At 42.1% G+C, this 18,224-nt stretch overlaps 1 protein-coding gene across 1 annotated transcript in view; it reads left to right on the top strand.

Annotated features, from left to right (window-relative positions):
* The window catches only part of LOC137627749 (superkiller complex protein 8), a 51,250-nt gene that overhangs the window by 18,461 nt on the left and 14,565 nt on the right, over positions 1-18,224 (top strand). Inside the window, exons 4-6 of the mRNA XM_068359023.1 lie at positions 1,999-2,172; positions 12,257-12,444; positions 13,239-13,410. Of these exons, the coding sequence (XP_068215124.1) occupies positions 1,999-2,172; positions 12,257-12,444; positions 13,239-13,410 (534 nt within the window). The remainder of the gene's footprint in view (positions 1-1,998; positions 2,173-12,256; positions 12,445-13,238; positions 13,411-18,224) is intronic.

Raw genomic sequence — 18,224 nt, 5'->3', positions numbered from 1 at the left:
ATTATAATGGTAATATCTGTGTGTGGGGGGGGTGGGGGTGGGGGGATGTGTGTGCACGAAAGAAGAACCTGGAAATTTTTTAATCAATTATAGTAGATTCAATAGTAGAACATATAGAGAAAAACAATCTTCTGATAGGCAGCAAACATAGTTTTCAGACCAAAGAGATCATGCCTGACAAATCTTTTGGAATTTTTCCACATGTTTAGCATTCATGACAAAAGCAGGGCAATAGACATCATATACAGTACCTAGACTTTGAAAAGGCTTTTGAAAAAAGTTCCACATGAAAAATTAATGGTCAAAATTAGAGCACTAGGCATCATTGAAGAGCCAGTGGAATGGATTGAAGATTGCCTAACAAACAGAAAACAAAGAGTTGTAATCAATGGAGAAGCTTCGGAGTGGGCAGCTATTACAAACCGAGTACCTCAAGGATCCGTCCTTGGCCCATTGCTATTTCTGATCTTCATTAACAACATACAGTAGATTTAGGATTAACTAGTAGAATAGCCAAATTGGCCAACGATACTAAACTAGTCATAAACGCTGCGAACTCAGAAGACATACAGTAGAAACCTTAAAAGAGGATCTAATGACGCTAGGAGAAAATGGCAAATGCTTTTTAACTGAGAAAAATGAAAAATCATGCACATAGGTTCTAGTAAGCCATAATCAGATTACTCACTGCTGGGCAATGAATTAGAAAGTGTGGACCAGGAGGAAGATCTCGGTATTATTATCAGCAAGGATTTGAAGTTCACCAAACCGAGCATAAAAAGCTGAAAAGAAAGCACTAAAACTAATATGTTACATAAAGAGAGAAATCAAATACAAAAACAAAGACACTGTACTACAGTGGTACACATCACTAGTAAGAACGTGGAGTCCAATTCTAGGCTCCAAGTGTTCAGAAAGATATAGATAGACTGGAAGTAGTACAAGCTAGGGCCCCCAAACTAGTCCCATCACCAAGCAAATTTTGATATAGATAGAGGATGGAACGTTTAAACTTATAGTATCTAATCTACAAACTCGACGACTAAGGGGACAGTTAATAGAGGCATTCAAAATTCTTAAGGAATAACAAATGTAGATTACAACAATCTATTCATACTTAGCACAAATCAGTCCAGAGGTAATGGATATAAACTGGAATTTAAAAGATACACCACCACTCAATGTGGTAATTTCTTTACATACAAAATAGAAAATACTTGGAATAGACTTCCAGCGGATGTAGTAAACAGTAATGTGGTAAAACGAGTTCAAGAATAAGTTCGACAAGGTCGTAAGAACTCTGTAAATGTTTAAACTAAATATATCTACCAAAGAGCAAATGGAGTCTCCGTGGATGGACTACAAAGTCTTTGAGACCTCCAAAATCCTTGTAACACACACACACGACATACACACACATACACACATTCTCTCTCTCTCTCTCTCTCTCTCTCTCTCTCTCTCTCTCTCCTCCTCTCTCTCTCCTCTCTCTTTCTCTCTTTCTCTCTTTCTCCTCTCTCTCTTTCTCTCTTTCTCTCTCTCTTTCTCTCTCTCTCTCTCTTCTCTCTCTCTCTCTCTCTCTCTCTCTCTCTCTCTCTCTCTCTCTCTCTCTCTCCTCTCTCTCTTCTCTCTCTCTCTCTTCTCTCTCTCTCTCTCTCTCTCTCTCTCTCTCTCTCTCTCTCTCTCTCTCTCTCCTCTCTCTCTCTCTCTCTCTCTCAAGTCAAAGGTTTATGATTCACTATTTGTATAATTTAAAAATTGCTTTTGTTAATAATACATTTTGTAAATATATTATTTATTATATGCAAGTTGATGTAAAGTGTGAAGAAAGAAGAATGATTTCCATTTCATTTTTAGAAATATTCATCAATGCTATTGAATAAAGCATAACGTAAATGTTAAATTCATATCACCTAACTAGCATTATTGTGTACGATAATTGCAAAGAGTGCAGTTGAATAAAATGATATGTAGTACAGTGGTACAATTACATTTCAGTTGCAGACTATAGATTGCGGTCCAGTTGAAGCATGGTCGGTTGTGTTTTCCCCTGATGGGAGTCATGTTGCGTCAGGTAACCATGCTGGTAAGATTAATGTCTACGCTGTTGATGGAGGACGCCATGTAACCACATTGGACACCAGAGGAAGATTTACTTATTCAATTGCTTATGTGAGTTCTTTTGCTCATTTATTTTTATTAAAGACAATGACTTAATTTTTAAGAAATAGGATTTTAGTTTAAGTTGTTTGTCTGAATCAGTTCAACTTCTGCCTGGGAAGTGTGTTGATCAGCTTATTTAGTTAGAGATAGGATTAATTTTTAAACTAAAATATATTATTTCCATACTTGCCTCTATATAGAACTATGATGCTTTTCACAAGGTGATACTTTGGTTGTCAAGACCACTTTGATTTGAAGCTTTGTTTATGTTTTTTCCTTGGTAACTAGTGCGTGTTCTGATAGCTTAATGTGGAGAGGGAGGGGATGATGGTGAGGATAAAATCTGCATCTGTATCAGAGATTGTCAGTTTGTGCCAATGTGATGACTTCTTAATAAAAAACATTTTATCACTTGTTCTATTCAGAGATAAGTATAGACAAACACTTATCATCATCTCCTCCTCCTACTCCTATTGATGCAAAGGGCCTCGGTCAGTTTTCGCCAGCCGTCTCTATCTTGAGCTTTTAATTCCCTACTTCTTCATTCATCATCTCCTTCATGCTTCATAATCCTCAGCCACGTAGGCCTAGGTATTTCAACTCTTCTAGTGCCTTGTGGACCCCAGCTGAACATTTGCTGAACTCATTTATCTTGAGGAGTGCAAAGAGCATGCCCAAACCATCACCATCTACCCCTCATCATGATCTCATCCACATATGGCACTCGAGTAATCTCTCTTATAGTTTCATTTCTAATCCTGTCTTGCCATTTACCTCCAAATATCCTTTTGAGGGCTTTGTTCTAAAATCTGCTAAATCTGTTGGCGATTGTTTCATTGTCGTACCATAACTCATGTCCATATAGTAACACCAATCTCACTAAACTGATATATGGTCTGATTTTTATATGTAATTTCAGGCGATTTGATTTCCACATTTTACTCAACCTAGCCATAGTCTGATTTGCTTTTTTTCAATCTTTCACTAAAGACCCTGTTTGTTCCATAACTGAAATACAAACCACGCTATTTGATATGGGTACAGTAATTACTTTCGGCGTAGCTGAAATGACGAGCCATTAGAATTTTAACGAGGGTTTACTACCCCACCGCTAGTTAGCGGGGGGGGTAGGGAGGGTAGCTTGCTACCCCCCCTCACACACACCTGTGCTTGAGCTCACTTTTCTCTCGGCTTGGGTGGTAGTCGGACGTGTCCGCTGTTACCCTCGCCTTCTTTGACAGCCATTGCTAATCTTTTTGCTTTTCCTTTGACAGAGTGTGTGTGAAGTTGGCCTCTGCAATGCGTAAGTGTCCAGGATAACCTGACCGCCCTTGTGGCACGTATATGTCGGCGGTCGAAACGGATCCCCACACCTTGTGTCCTTACTGTAGGGGCCAGCGGTGTGACAGGAATAATGTGTGTGGTGAGTGTAGGGAATGGTCTACCACCCAGTGGGAGAGGTTTTCTTGGCGCCGGAAGAAGTCCAGACAGGATATTTCTCCTTCGAAGGTTTCTTTGAAAGGAGAAAATCCCAAAGGCTCTTCCATGGCCCAAACCTCTTCCGAAGCTCCCACTCGATCGGTTTCTTCCAAGAAACTGTCGAGTGGTAGCGTAGGCCGTAGTTCTGTTGACCGATCTCGGGGTTTGGGAGAGGGAGTTGCCTCCCATGGCGAGGCAGCTCCTCCTCCTCCCCCGGGGGAGGATTTTAATGTACCCGTATCTAATCATGATTTGTTACAGCTTGGGGCTTCCTTGGGGCTTGAGGGTTCGCCCTCCAAGGAATCCTTGTTTGACATGATCAGGTTGGGGGCAGCTGTCAAACAATCGCCGACTTTAGCAGAGGTTGATCCTCTGTCTATCGTCGACGTTGTTGTGGCAGAGGCTTCCGATGAGTTGTATCAAACCTCTGCTCCTGATGTCTCGATGTAGCTGAAGGCTTAGTGCCCCCCTCCGAACATCCTTCGAGGGAGGAACCAAGTCTAACGGTCTCTCCTGCCGGTGATTCTTCCCCTATGGGGAGTTCACTCACAGAGACTCCACTTCGGAGGACTGCTGACGGTCAGCCCGCTGACCCTACGGCCCCCAGAGGGCGTATAAGGCATAAAGCCCGCCTTCCTCTTCGCCGTAGAGGCCTTCCTTTACCTCACAAGGGTGTTAGGAGGCGCCTCTTTTGTTCATCATATCCGCAGTCCGCCGCAGAGGAACCTTGCCGTCGTTCTCTGACTCTACCAGCTACATCCCTGGACCTCTCCGCAGATCGTTCGCGATCTCCTTCGGTGGAAGGTCATCCTTACAAAGGGCACGCCGACCTTCCACCCACCAGACCTGCTGACCTGCCGTCGCCGTTCCTGGCTGCTGACGCGCTGTGGGCGCCAATTCATCCCGTTGTAAAACGGGCAACTGTCCCTTCGGGGCATTAAGGGCTTTCGCACAAATTTGTGCTTAAGTCCCTTACGCTCCAGGTCTCCCCTGCGCGCCAATGATCACCTGCGCGCAAGCGCTCGCCTGCAGATGTTCCTGTTATAGCGCGCCAGTGCTCACCTGTGCGCCAACGCTCTCTTGATCGCCAGCGCGCTACTGCGCGCCCTCATCCGGCTGTGCACCATGCGTGCCCCCGTTCTCCTGCGCGCCAACGATCTCCTGCGCGCCCACGATCTTCTGATCTGGGCGCAATGGGGAAGGTAACCTCTTCCCCTGCTCGCCAGCGCTCACCAACGCGCCATCGGACCCCGCCTGCGCGCCATCGCGCGCAGTCTCTGTCACGTGCCTACGAGGTTGCACTTGCGCGCCCTGCGTGCCCACCACCACAGCCAGATGTGCGCTCTCATGCGCGCACGCAAGGGATATATCTCCTGTGCGTGCGCGCGGCCAACGTTATCGCCCGCACGGGCTCTTCGGCCAAACCCTGCGCGCGAGCGCTCATTCAGCCTTCTGCGCGTCCTCTGCCATCGCTCGCCCGCACGCCCTCGCCATCCCCCTCGCGCGCACCAACATTCACCTGCGCACGCGCGAACAATCTCCTGCGCGCGACCCAGGGCAAATCCCATTGCGCGATCCCCAGCATGAGGCTGCAGGGCAACCCGCGGCCAGGTCACCATCGTCTCCTACATAGAGCTTTAACATCGAAGCCCTATAAACCTCCAGCAACCCAGCAACCACGTCCTACCAAGACCACGAAACCGGCAGCTACAGCAAAGACAATGGTGTCTAAGCCCTTTCCTGTCAAGGACAAGAAAGGTAAAATGTCCTCCAGGGGAGGAAAGAATCCTAGAGGGAGCGGCCGAGGCCGCAAACGCTAGGATGGGGAGTCCCCCTGCATGTCCACCAGTGGGGGGATGCCTACAAAGTTGCGCAAACAGGTGGCAGCAACTCGGGGCCGATTCCTGGACAATTTCCGTAATCAGTCAAGGATATCACGTCCCGTTCACAACTTCTCTACCTCCCCTGACAACGAATCCAGTGTCGTTAAGCTCCCTTGCCATGGGATCGGCAAGGGGGCAAGCCCTTCGGGCAGAAGTCGAAACCATGTTGAAGAAGGGCGCTCTCCAAGAGGTCGTCGACGGGTCCCCAGGCTTCTTCAGTCGACTCTTTCATGTAGAGAAGGCGTCTGGAGGCTGGAGACCAGTCATCGACCTCTCAGCTCTGAACAGGTTTGTCAAGCAGACCCTGTTCAGCATGGAGACCACAGACACGGTCAGACTTGCAGTGAGACCGCAAGACTTCATGTGTACACTGGACCTGAAGGACGCGTACTTTCAGATCCCAGTCCATCCGTCTTCAAGGGAGTACTTAAGATTCAGCCTAGACAACAAGGTGTACCAGTTCAAGGTGCTGTGTTTCGGTCTCTCCACAGCACCACAGGTTTTCACCAGAGTGTTCACCCTAATATCGTCGTGGGCACACAGGATTGGCATCCGTCTCCTCCGTTATCTGGACGACTGGCTGATCCTAGCAGACTCGGAGTCAGCCCTTCTTCGACACCGAGACAAACTTCTGGAACTTCGCCAAGATCTGGGGATCATGGTAAATCTCGAGAAGTCTTCTCTGCTTCCCACTCAAAGACTGGTATATCTAGGCATGATCATAGACACCAATCTCCACAAAGCTCTGCCAGCTCACTGAGTAGCCACTTTAACAACTCTCGGGGCTAACAAACTTGGCTTTTATATATTTTTTTTTTACAGATTGTGGTGTGCTTGATGATTAGAGAAACTATGTGTGTGGGCATGCTGTCCTTCCCAAGGTCTTCTGACTGTAGGCGTGGAATCTTTTAGAGCAGAACTTTATTGTGTGGATCCCCTATCTTTGTGTCCTTCTTGCAGGGGTCATGACTAAGCGCTGTCATAGCCTTGTAAGGAATGTAGGGAGTGACTGACCTTCAAGTGGCTAGAGTATGGCAAGGAAAGGTTATTAGGTCACATTGCATCCCTGGAATGTTTGGATCCCAACGGGTGACTCAGGATGCGTTCCATTCAGTGGCAGTTGGTAAGAATGCCTAGCCTTTTCTTCACCTTCCACTCTCTTTGGGGCACAGCATTTGATACCTGTCAGCTTATCTTGATCTATATGCAGGGAAGCCTCATTTCAGTGTACAGTTACAGTATTTCTATATTGCTGTAGATGTGTTGTCCTCACACTCCTTGGAAGGGGAAATTTGATGTAGCTTGGCAAACCCATTGTTTTACCTATGCCAAAGGTATGCAAGCCTGTTACTCAATTCTGCCTAATCCTTGCAATTTTGCATGTGCTCGGGGTCCTCCTTGAAGGCAAAGAAATCTGCTTGACCTCTTTCTCTCGTTCTGGTACTATGGGTTCTGACCCTTCTGTCTCCCTCTTGGGGGAAGTTGAAGAAAGATGACAACATTAAATCAACTTTAGGGCAAGCCCAGAGCAACACTGCATTATCTGTTTCCCCTAGAGCATTAAGTATTCTGCATTATCTGTTTCCCCTAGAGCATTAAGTATTCAATCTCCTTTGGGGGTCCCAAAAATATCTTTAAGATGACAACATGACTAAGATCAATGCTGTAAGGATGCTGTGACCTTCCCTAGGAAATCGGTGCCTTCTGTTGATGGAAAAACTTCTGCAATCCCTTACAACATCAATGAATAAGTCTTCTCATGTATTGTTTTCCACTGCCGCCCATGCAGAAGAAGTACTTGACGTGGCCCCCTCATCCACCCCAGTACTCCTGGAGGGGCAGTAGATCATCAATCCTTACTTAGCATCCTCACCTTCGTGCTTGACACCTAATAAGGAAGGAAATGCCTACGGCCTTCTTCACCTTTGAGCCCAGTTTCTTTGATGTTATCTTCTGCAATGGGATCATGTAGTTCTCCTTTTTATAAGGCGGAAAGGAGGGAACACATCCAACTTCCTCTACATCCTTCGCAGGAGTACGACAAGGATGCCTTCAGTTTCCCTAGGGAACTTCCCTCTCTTGGAATTAGAGGGTGTACCTTTACATACTCAGCATTGAAGGAGAGGTATCTTCAGTTATCTATGAGAGGCATCGTGTGCGAGCGGGCTCTCACCTTTACACACACATTCTTCTACTCCTGATATTTTACCTGTTCGTGCGCGTACTCTACATTTATAGCGTACTCATCTGATCGTGAGGAATTCGATGATCCACCCCACCATCTGGTTCCTGTACAGGAAGTAAGGGTCAACCTAGATTGGTGGCTGAAAGATGAGAATAATCTGAAGGGATCTCCTTTTGATTGTCCTCTCCAGATTTGCTACTTTTCAGGGACACATCAAAAAAAGGCAGGAAGGGGACGCTAGAGATGCAGGCGCACTCCTGGTGCTGCAATCATTCTATCAGTGTCTGATAGGCCACTTAGAAGTGTCAATAAATGAAAACACTTCTGTAGTGGCATGCACCAACAATCAAGGAGGTACTGAATCACAATACCTCGGTGAGTTGGTGATTCAGGCTTACGGGCAGGCACTTAACAACACAGTGGAGTTTTCAGCAAGATTCATTCCTGGCAAGGGGGATGTATTTGCCGACAAACTCAATTGCCAGGGACAGGTGGTCATATAAGAGTGGTTCCTTGATCCTCAAATGGCAAGGACCGTCTTGACTTTGTAAGGTTCTCCAACAATAGATATATTCATGACGAGGCTCACCATGAAGCTCGTAATTTACTACTCACCAAACTCGGAACAAGCAGCAGCCCTAGAAAAAACTTTTCAACATCCACGGGATGACCTTGACATCTGCGCTTTTTTACTGTTCTGCCTGATCTGTAGAGTAGTCAACAGGATGCTCACCACTCTAAACTTTAAAATGCTCTTTGTGACTCCAAAGTGGCCCCTTGCAGAATAATTACCAGAGCTTTTGATGCTTTAAACCTAGTCTCGGAGAGAACTACCCAATTGTCCCAACTAACTTTGCCAACCCCATCTCCAGAGAGACCACAACTCTGTGACGTCCCTACGCCCTGTCGCTTCACAGGTGAAGACTATCCAGCATCTCCGTCGAGTGAAAGGTTTTTCTCAAGGCAATGGACGGGAGATGTCTGGATGCCTCAGAAAGTCATCTATAGCAGTCTACCAGTCAAAGTAAGCCATCTTCTGTGACTGGTATTTTAGAAGGGGTACTTATATGGTAGGAGCCTCTATTTTAGCTGATTGCAGACTTCCTTGTTTTTCTCTGCTGAGAGAAGAATATTTCATTCTCAGCGATGAAAGGTTATTGCTCACCCATTAGCCAAGTCTTGAGACTGAAAGTAAAAGACATATCTGCTTCGGGGAATTATTGATGCTCATGAGGGGCTTTGAGAAGTCCTGCCCTTCAAGAGAACTCAAGGCACCTATGTAGAACTTCACCAGAGCCCTTAGGTTTCTGAAGAGAGCCCGTTACGAACCTTCTAAGCAGGTATCTGACAAGGATTTGACACTCAAGATGGTCTTCTAATTTGTCCTGGCTTCAAGGAAACTGGTAGGCTAGCTTCACAGATTATCATATCCAGATGGTCATTTTGAGTGGTGGAGAAATGTCTTTCGTTCATGAGTTTATTGCAAAAACTCTAAACCTGCCTGTAAACGATCCTAGGTTTGAATATTTCTCCCTGCCCTCTCTTAGGGTTGCAACGGACGAGCCAGATGATTTACTTATTTGACTGGTTAAGGCACTAAACGCTACCTGAAACTGACTCAATCCTTTAGACCACGGCTACAGAGAGATTCTTAGCACTGGCAAGCTTATGAAGATTTCCAAAAACACCATCTGTTTCTGTCTTTGCAAATTGATAGATAGATTGCAAACTCAGACAGCAGAGGAGCCAGAAGACCCTGCACAGGCACAAACTCACAGTCAGAGGAGCGGGTGTAATGTTAGCCTTCAGGAAGGACCTATCAGTGGTCCAAGAATGGAAGGTAGGAGTCTGGAAACTTCAGACTATATTCACAGCCCACTGTGTATTGGAATGCACTCACAAGTTGTTTGACACCTTTTCTCTAGGACCTGTGGTAGCTGCTCATTAGGGTGTGCAACATACTAGCTCCTTCACAGGACAAGAAGCATCTCATCTAAGATAAAGGTTGCAAAATCAGTCTAAGATGAGAGTAAGATTGTCTGGCTTTAATTCCTCTTTTTTCTTTCCCCTTTCCTTAGGGTGCTGCGGCCAAACTGTTATGCCGCTAGAACTGACCTTGATGCAGGTAAGGTACCGTACCAGGTAAATATTTTATTTGTGTTAAGATTGAAATGTGTTCCCATATCCTCCTGATGAGGGAGAGGATGGGCAACACCACATTTCAGACATATGCCATAAGGGTATAGGTTCATCCGTGACTGTTGCCTAATGAAAGAAATTTAGCATATCACCTGACTTTTAGGTCATAAAGAAGTGGATTGGATTCAACAGTCTTGCTCCTCCTAAGGTCTGAGTGTCTTAACATTGTGGGATTTTAAACCAGCCAGTTTGGTTTCACAGGCTTTCTCCAACTTAAGGATAAGTTTCCTGTTACAGGATGAAGGTTTGTATTCCTGTAGCAACCAATCATATATTTTTAAAACTAATTTGTATTTTTCTTAACAATACAAACCTGAGTCCTTTAAAGTCACACTTCCCGCCTCATCCATCCCTCAAGTAAATGGTGAATGTCAGTTAGGCTACTTAGTGAGCTGGTAGTGGGCAGGGTTTCCCCTGCTACCTGCCAGTAACTACCTATACCTCGGTATAAATTTTAAGAGCTGAGTTTCCAGTTTGCTGAAATCATACACCCATTGAAGCACTCATTGGTATATATTTAGATAAAATACAATTTACTTTTAAAAAGTTTTCTGATGCATTTATTTTCTGTAGTTTTCTTTTATTTTTTGTTTATATCCTTTGGTGTCTTCCTACCCAGCTGACACTCCTTAAATCTATACCTTTCATTAATTTTCCTCTCTCACTTAAGAGTAACTCTTGAAGGTAAAAGTGTATGAGGGTCTAGAAATGCGAGTCAGTAATTTTCAAATAGCTGCTGTATATTTCCACGCATAAGACGACCCTTGAATCCTAAAACTCACCCCTAAAAGTTGGGATCGTCGTCTTCAACTGATCTGAGAGACACTTTAAATTCCAGGTGATGTTTATTGGTAGGGTAGCCTGGGTCTTGGTATGATAACTGATAAAAAGGTAACCAAACCATATTTACTTTGCATAATATTGGCATAATGTATGTTTATGATAAATAGCTTATTTGAGGAAAAATTCCACATCCACAATGAAATCAACTGTATGCGAGTTCAGCTACGAAAATGTAAACATCAAGTTATGGTTGCATTCTCAGTAACCTTTATCTTTCTCTAACATTTTAGTAATTTCTATGATATGATAGTGACAGTAGTAATACCATTCAAGTTAGCATAATATTCAAGTAACTTAGAACTGAAGTTAGGAAAAATATGTCGGGAATGGATTGTACAATTATCATTTGTAATAGTTTAGAACAATCATATGACCATATAAATATCATAAATTATCATAATGTAATTAGCAGTAGTTTTTTATTGTTGACAAAATGCAAACAAAATAATTTTCCTGCATGCAATGTTTGTAGGAATTTCTAAGGGTACAGTTAGTTAAATATTTGTTATAACATCACCTTTACTAAAAGCTATTAATGTCATTAGTTATTACTTGAATGTGTGAATGCTTTCATTTGTTTGTAATGATTGGTGATGAAACACACAAAACAATGGTTTCCTTTTTAGGCGGCATTTTTATGAAAAACATGATATAAAGTTACCTTTATTTAATTTATTTCAACTTTCTAAGGATACAATAAGTAAAATAGTTGCAATGACATCAATTTTACTAAAAGCTGTAAGTATTATTAGTTATCCCTTGGATGTATAAATGCAGTCCTTATGATTGGCAATGAAATGTAAACCATACAATAGTTTTTGTTTTAGATAGTTTGTTTAAGAAAAAAGATATAAAATCAACTTTATTTCATTTGCTGGGAATTTCTAAGATTACAATAATTAAAACAACATTAGTAATATTATCATTGTATAAACAATATTTGGTAAGATATCTGTTGCTGCAAAAGGTAGCCTATACACAGATGTTGTAATTCAACAATTGTCTTTTACAGCAAATATGACCTACATATTTTAAGATTTGCTCAAGTTTTCGACATCACCTTATCTAGAGGTTGCCTTATATGTGGAAATATGCAGTACATATAATGATGGTAATTGATGTGGTAAATACCTTTTTAAATGTGCAGCTAAATCCTTAATTAGGTGGCTATTAGTTGAAATGAAGGTTCCGTAGGTGTCAATGAATTATCAATGAAAGTAATATTTATTTGATTATTACCAAGTGCATTTTGTATAAAACATATTTGCCATGTCCTCTAAGGTCCAAGTTGTGTATGGTTTGGACCATGAAAATATTGAATTTTATTATCAGAATTGTATCACTACCACATCATTTTACTTTTACTTTGTTTCAGAGCAAGAGTTTATCCATAATCATTTTATATTGAGAACTGGATATAAGTTGATATACAATGCATGCGTTGTGATTGGAGAAAATTAGCTTTTCAGTTGACTCAAGATTTTCTTATTTTCATTTCTTTTAGAGTAAGGATGGAAAGTATGTAGCAAGTGGAGCTATTGATGGTTTCATAAACATTTTTGATGTTGAGAGTGGAAAGCTTGTCCACACTATCGAAGGTCATGCTATGACAATTCGTTCCATCACTTTTTCACCCGACTCTCAACTTTTATTGAGTGCTGCAGATGATGGTCATATGAAGATGTATGATGTGTAAGTAAATTTGTCCATTTCTTTTACTTCAGATTATTGTGGGATAAAATAGTATAGAATTGATGGGAATATGTTGTACATCATATAAGTTCAACTCATTGCAATTTTTTTTTGTGTTGAATTGCCCTTTCAATATTTCTGGGGGTTTTGCAACCAAGTAAAATATAGAAAACCTTTTGAATTACATCTTAAGTAGATATATTTGTACATAGCATTTTGAACAATCCTTCATTATCTATCAGTATTTAGCTAGCAGACTTGGATTTAAAGATTGGAATAAGTATTTTCCAATAGTAATGTTGAAAGTCTACAGTGTAATTCAAATGCTCGTAAGGAAATCTGACCTTATTCTTGACATGGGAGAGGAAGTTGAAGAAGAATTTGTATACCTGTAGCTTAAAACTGAGGATGCTGAGATTACTATTCTGATTGGCACTCATGTTGATATTATAACTTTGTAAAGGAATCCAACTTGAATTCTGAGTTACATGCTTATGTTGAGAAGACACCTGGAAAAAAAATCAGGGGTAAAAGGGGAAAATAGGTGGGAGGCTACATTAAATGGGAGGAAATCAAAGGGAACTGATAAAAATTAGATGAAATAGTTGTATTCTATAAAAAAGAATGGAAGCTACAAAGAACTTTTATGACAGATTGTTATGTACTCGATTGTATAATGCCCAAAAATTGGCAGTAATCCCAGCTGAAGAAGTTGTCAGCTCTGCATAGTATATCGTAAGAGATATAATATGATGATGAATGTATCATATAACTTCTGATTTTTTCCCCATTAGAAACTCTAGTCATCTAGCTTGTACACTGTCTGGTCACGGATCTTGGGTACTGAGTGCTGATTTCGCACCAGATCAACAGCATTTCGTGTCTTCGTCTTCGGACCATACGGTCAAAGTTTGGGACTTTGCTCAACGCAACTGTGTGCATACATTTAAGGATCATTTGGACCAGGTTTGTATGATAAAGGATTACCTTCTAATATGCTTCATTTTCATATTTTTTCTGTAATTGTAGTATTATTTGGTTGTCAGATGTTTTGTAAATAATTGTTCCATATGTTTTTCAGCATTATTATTATCATCACTATTATTACATATTGTTTATCTTAATTTTAAATATTTAACTTAGCCGGTGAATATATAGCTGCAACTCTGTTGCTCGACAGACAAACTCTACGGAAAAAACTCGCCAGCGATCGCTACACAGGTTGCGGGTGTGCCCAACAGCGCCATCTGTCGACCAGATACCCAGCTCTTATGTAAACAAAGACTCAATTTTCTCTCTGTCGACGTGTCGACAAGACGTACTTTACTCGCTGTTGCTAAACTGGAGTTTTTCACATCATATTGATGAAGTACTATACTGTATTCTGGTTTTGAGCTTTCGCAATGCAGGTGTTTTATCTTCATCTTAAATCTTGAACTCGTTTTGGATAGATTTAATTATGGTGACAAAGAGAGTATGGACTTTCTTTCACTTTTAAATGGCCGACCCTTCCCTTAGACGGAAGTGTGTTTAGGCTTTTAGTAATTATCTTATCACGTTATAAATTATTTATAGATTTTCCTCTATATATTTTATATCTCTCCGCCTTTATTAGGCCTCTTCGATTAACTTTCCATTTATTATAAACATATAAAAATAAATTTTAATGTTTTGTTTATATGCGACCTTTCCTGAGAGTAGGCGGTCCTAACTTGGAAACCGAAGTTAATCAACGTTGAGCCCTTTATATCGTAAATAGCTTTTAAAGAGCTAAGGATTTAAAATTTTTTAAATGTAATATTTTATGAAAGAATTTCTTTGATAGTCTTCGTACTGTTTTCAAAGATGAACTAACGTTTAGTTTATTTATGCTACGCAGTTGTTGACGTTCAGGACGTTCAACATGCGCTCTATGGTTACGATAGAGAGAGAGTGTATCACGGTTTCACTTTGCAGTAAGAGTAAATCGATTCTGACGTTTTGTTCATTCTTTCTTAGCTTAAATGTTTTAAATTCTATTTTAAAGGAACTTTTTATTTGAAAAACCTTTCAGTTTTTTCCTTTAGTCAAATAACATGTTTTTTTGACGAAATATAATTGGGCTCTTCTCTTAGGTGCGAAATCAAGAGAGAAAGAGAGAGAGAGATAGAGACGGAGGGAGAGAGAGGAGAGAAAACGTTCCGTTCAAGCGGGTAACGTTGTTCTCGAGTTACTCTCGTCCCTAGTCTCTGTACGGGGAGGAAGGATAAAACGTTTTTAGTTTTTTATTCTCGTCCCCAGGCTATGTGCGGTGAGAGATTGAAAACGTAGTTTATATGAACTAGTGTTTAGTCTCTTTCCCAGCCACTGAATATTTTTATCTTAAAATATGTTTTCTGTTTTTTGCTGGTATTAATGAGCTTGCATTATACGACTGATTTCGCAATTACTACCTTTTAATGAAGGGTAGAATTGCGTGTTTCAGGTAGAAATCAGTAAAAGTTTCGATTTCAGTGAAATAAGTGCAAAACAGAAAATCGAAGTGATAAAGTGATATGCGCAAAGTGTTACAGTGTTGCGTCCGAGGGTTCGTCTGTTCGTGCCTGTCGTTCACCTAGTCCGGGACCTCTTGCAAGCTCCCAAGCCCAGGGGAGAAGTAATGTCGAACGACTTATGGGTTCGAGAGGCCTTGATCAACGAACAGACGTTTCCCTCTATGGTATCGGGTGTATCTTACCAAGATCTCCCCTACCATAAGACGAGAGAGACGTTTTTTCTCCTCGTCATCCGAAGGCTTTTCGCATAAGAAACCTGTCACAAGGTTTCGAAGCCCTTAAGCGAAAGTCAGTCCTTTCAGGACAGGTCCAGCGTCCTGGTTACAGCCATTAGGACAGCTCTGACCCTATGCAGTCATCGGATAACTGCTCGCCGCCTAACAAAAGCGTAACACAGACTCCGAGAGTCTTTTTTGTTGGCAAAGTGTTGCGGTCACAGACGTTACCCTCGTCTCTTACCACAACCATTTCCGTTGATCCTTAATGGGTTCTATGGCAAGACATGCAGAATATGCTTGCCTCCCTTATGGAAGACTATTCTGCCGATTACAGTGAACCCTCGTTTATCGCGGTAGATAGGTTCCAGACGCGGGCGCGATAGGTGAAAATCCGCGAAGTAGTGACAGCATATTTACCTATTTATTTAACATGTATATTCGGACTTTTAAAACCTTCCCTTGTACGTAGTACTGTTAACAAACCACCCTTTAATGTACAGAACACTTAATGCATGTACTACAGCACCCTAAACTAAAACAGGCACAAATATTAAAGGCGATTTTATATCATGTGTTTCCTAAACACCTAAAAAGCACGATAAAAAATGGCAACCAATGTTTTGTTTACGTTCATCTCTGATCATAATGAAGAAACAAACTCATTTAGTGTACACATATATGTACGTATGGTTAGTTTTTGCATCGATTATATTGATTATACAGTACTGTATGTTGATTTTTTTATTACCAATGTTTTAGTTTACGTATTTTTCTTAGGACTTCCAAATGAAATCTTTTTCTTTATGACGCCGCCTGAAACGACGGCGTGTACGCTCAGTAAACAACCACGCTCAGAACAAACAAGGCATTTAACACGCATGATGATAGTGATAAATAATGATACAGTACATACAGTATTTACAGTAAAAGCATTTACAAAATATGTTACCTTACAAATATAAATTATACAGTACTTGTACGTAGCAAAGCAGGAAAACAATTTGAGAGAGAGAGAGAGAGAGAGAGAGAGAGAGAGAGAGAGAGAGAGAGAGAGAGAGAGAGAGAGAGAGAGAGAGAGAGAGAGAGAGAGATTGTTTTACGTACGTAAATGTAAATTTTAAACAAAAAAAATATGATAGGTTACAACATGTAGACTTTTAAAACCTTCCCTTTAACTTAATGCATACAGTACGTACATTACTAAACTATAAAACAGGTTAAAGTAAAAAATAAAGATTGTTACTGTACTCACCACGAAAGAAGTTCAAGAAAAACTTGAATGATGATGGCGATGAATTTGCTGCACAGTAGAAATGATGATGATGAAGCTGATGATGTGTTCTACTGTGCAGTCAATGATAGTATTTTACGTCTCTTCAGACGGAGGTGTCTTTTCCTGGGACACCTCTTCAACTTCTTCAATTTCTTCCGAAGGCGTACTAGCAGGAGGAACTGGCTCTTTTTTGCGAGGCTGAAAAAACATTGTGATCGGAAGTTGTTGCCGCTGCTTCTTTTTTCGATCCAAGAGCATCCTGTAGGGAGTCGTGATGTCATCAACCTTGTTGCAGAATTGCATCGAGCGAACCATATCCTCGTCCCACTCTTGCAACATTTCTTTCGCCTCCTTCATATGGTTGCAGAACTTGGCGAGCCGTTCTAATGTTAAGCCCGTTTCTTCGACATTTTCTTGGGTCTCTTCCTGGGTACCCTCACTCTCTTCCTCACTTGCCGATTTCGTCAGGTCTTCGAGGTCTGCGTCAGTTAGGGGCTGGGAATGGCAGTCCAACAACTCGTCGACGTCTTCAGTCGTCATGTCGCCAAACCCGTCACCCCCAATTATGGCAGCCAACTGCACAGATTTCCGTATTGCAGAGTGTTGGATTTCCGACGGAGTAAATCCCTTGTCGTCGTAAACAATATCGGGCCACAGCTTCTTCCAGCTCGCATTTACGGTTGCAGGTTTCATCTCTTGAAGTGCCTTTTGAATATTCTGCAGGCACGTGGCTATGGTGTACTGCCGCCAGTACGCCTTCAAGTTGAAGTCTTCATCCTCGTCATCTTGGGCAGCATCCACACACGCAACGAGGTCCGCCAAGGTATTCTTCGTGTAGAGGGCCTTGAACGCCCTGATAACCCCCTGGTCCATTGGTTGAATTAATGACGTGGTGTTGGGTGGCAGGAACTCAACCTGAACGCCCTCACGCGACAGGTCAGTTGCGTGTCCACCAGCGTTATCCATAAGGAGAAGGATCTTGAATGGCAAGCCCTTCTCTAAGAGATATTCATGGACTTGCGGGATGAAACACTGGTGGAACCAGTTGGAGGTCAGCATCTTCGTAATCCATGCTTTTTGATTATGCATCCAGTACACGGGAAGGAGATTCTTATTTTTGTTTTTCAAAGCGCGAGGATTTTTCGACTTATAAATAAGCCCCGGCTTTAACAAAAATCCAGCAGCATTGCCACACATCACGAGGGTAACGCGATCCTTGAATGCCTTAAAGCCAGAGGCTTTGGCTTCCTCTTTGAACAGGAAAGTTCGCGACGGCATTCTCTTCCAAAACAAGCCGGTTTCATCCATATTAAAGACTTGTTCCGGCTTGTATCCACCTTCAGCGATAATGTTCTTGAAAGTCTGGTTCACGTAAGTTTCAGCAGCGGCAGTGTCAGCGGAAGCAGACTCCCCATGCAGGGAAACGCTTTTCAGGGCGAAGCGTTTCTGAAACTTCGCGAACCATCCTTTGCTTGCGGAAAAACGTTTCTGAGGCTGGGAATCAGTGGATGTCCCTGGTTGAGGATCATCTGCATCATCATCATCTTCAGCATGGTTGCCGTCGTCCTCTTTAGGTTCCTTTGCAGCAAAATTCTCATACAAGCTCAAAGCCTTTGTTTGGATGGTGTTCGTATCCAACGCTATGTTCTTCTTCCGGCAGTCGGCAATCCACACAGCTAAAGCACCTTCCATGCGTACGATCGTTTTATTACGCGTTGTAACGACTCGCTTCGCTGATCTGCTAAAGGTGATTGC

Source organism: Palaemon carinicauda, chromosome 35 (assembly GCF_036898095.1).
Source record: "Palaemon carinicauda isolate YSFRI2023 chromosome 35, ASM3689809v2, whole genome shotgun sequence".
NCBI classification, from domain to species: Eukaryota; Metazoa; Arthropoda; class Malacostraca; order Decapoda; family Palaemonidae; genus Palaemon; species Palaemon carinicauda.
Note: the sequence above shows the minus strand (reverse complement) of the source record. Positions and strands in the feature narration are given on the sequence as shown.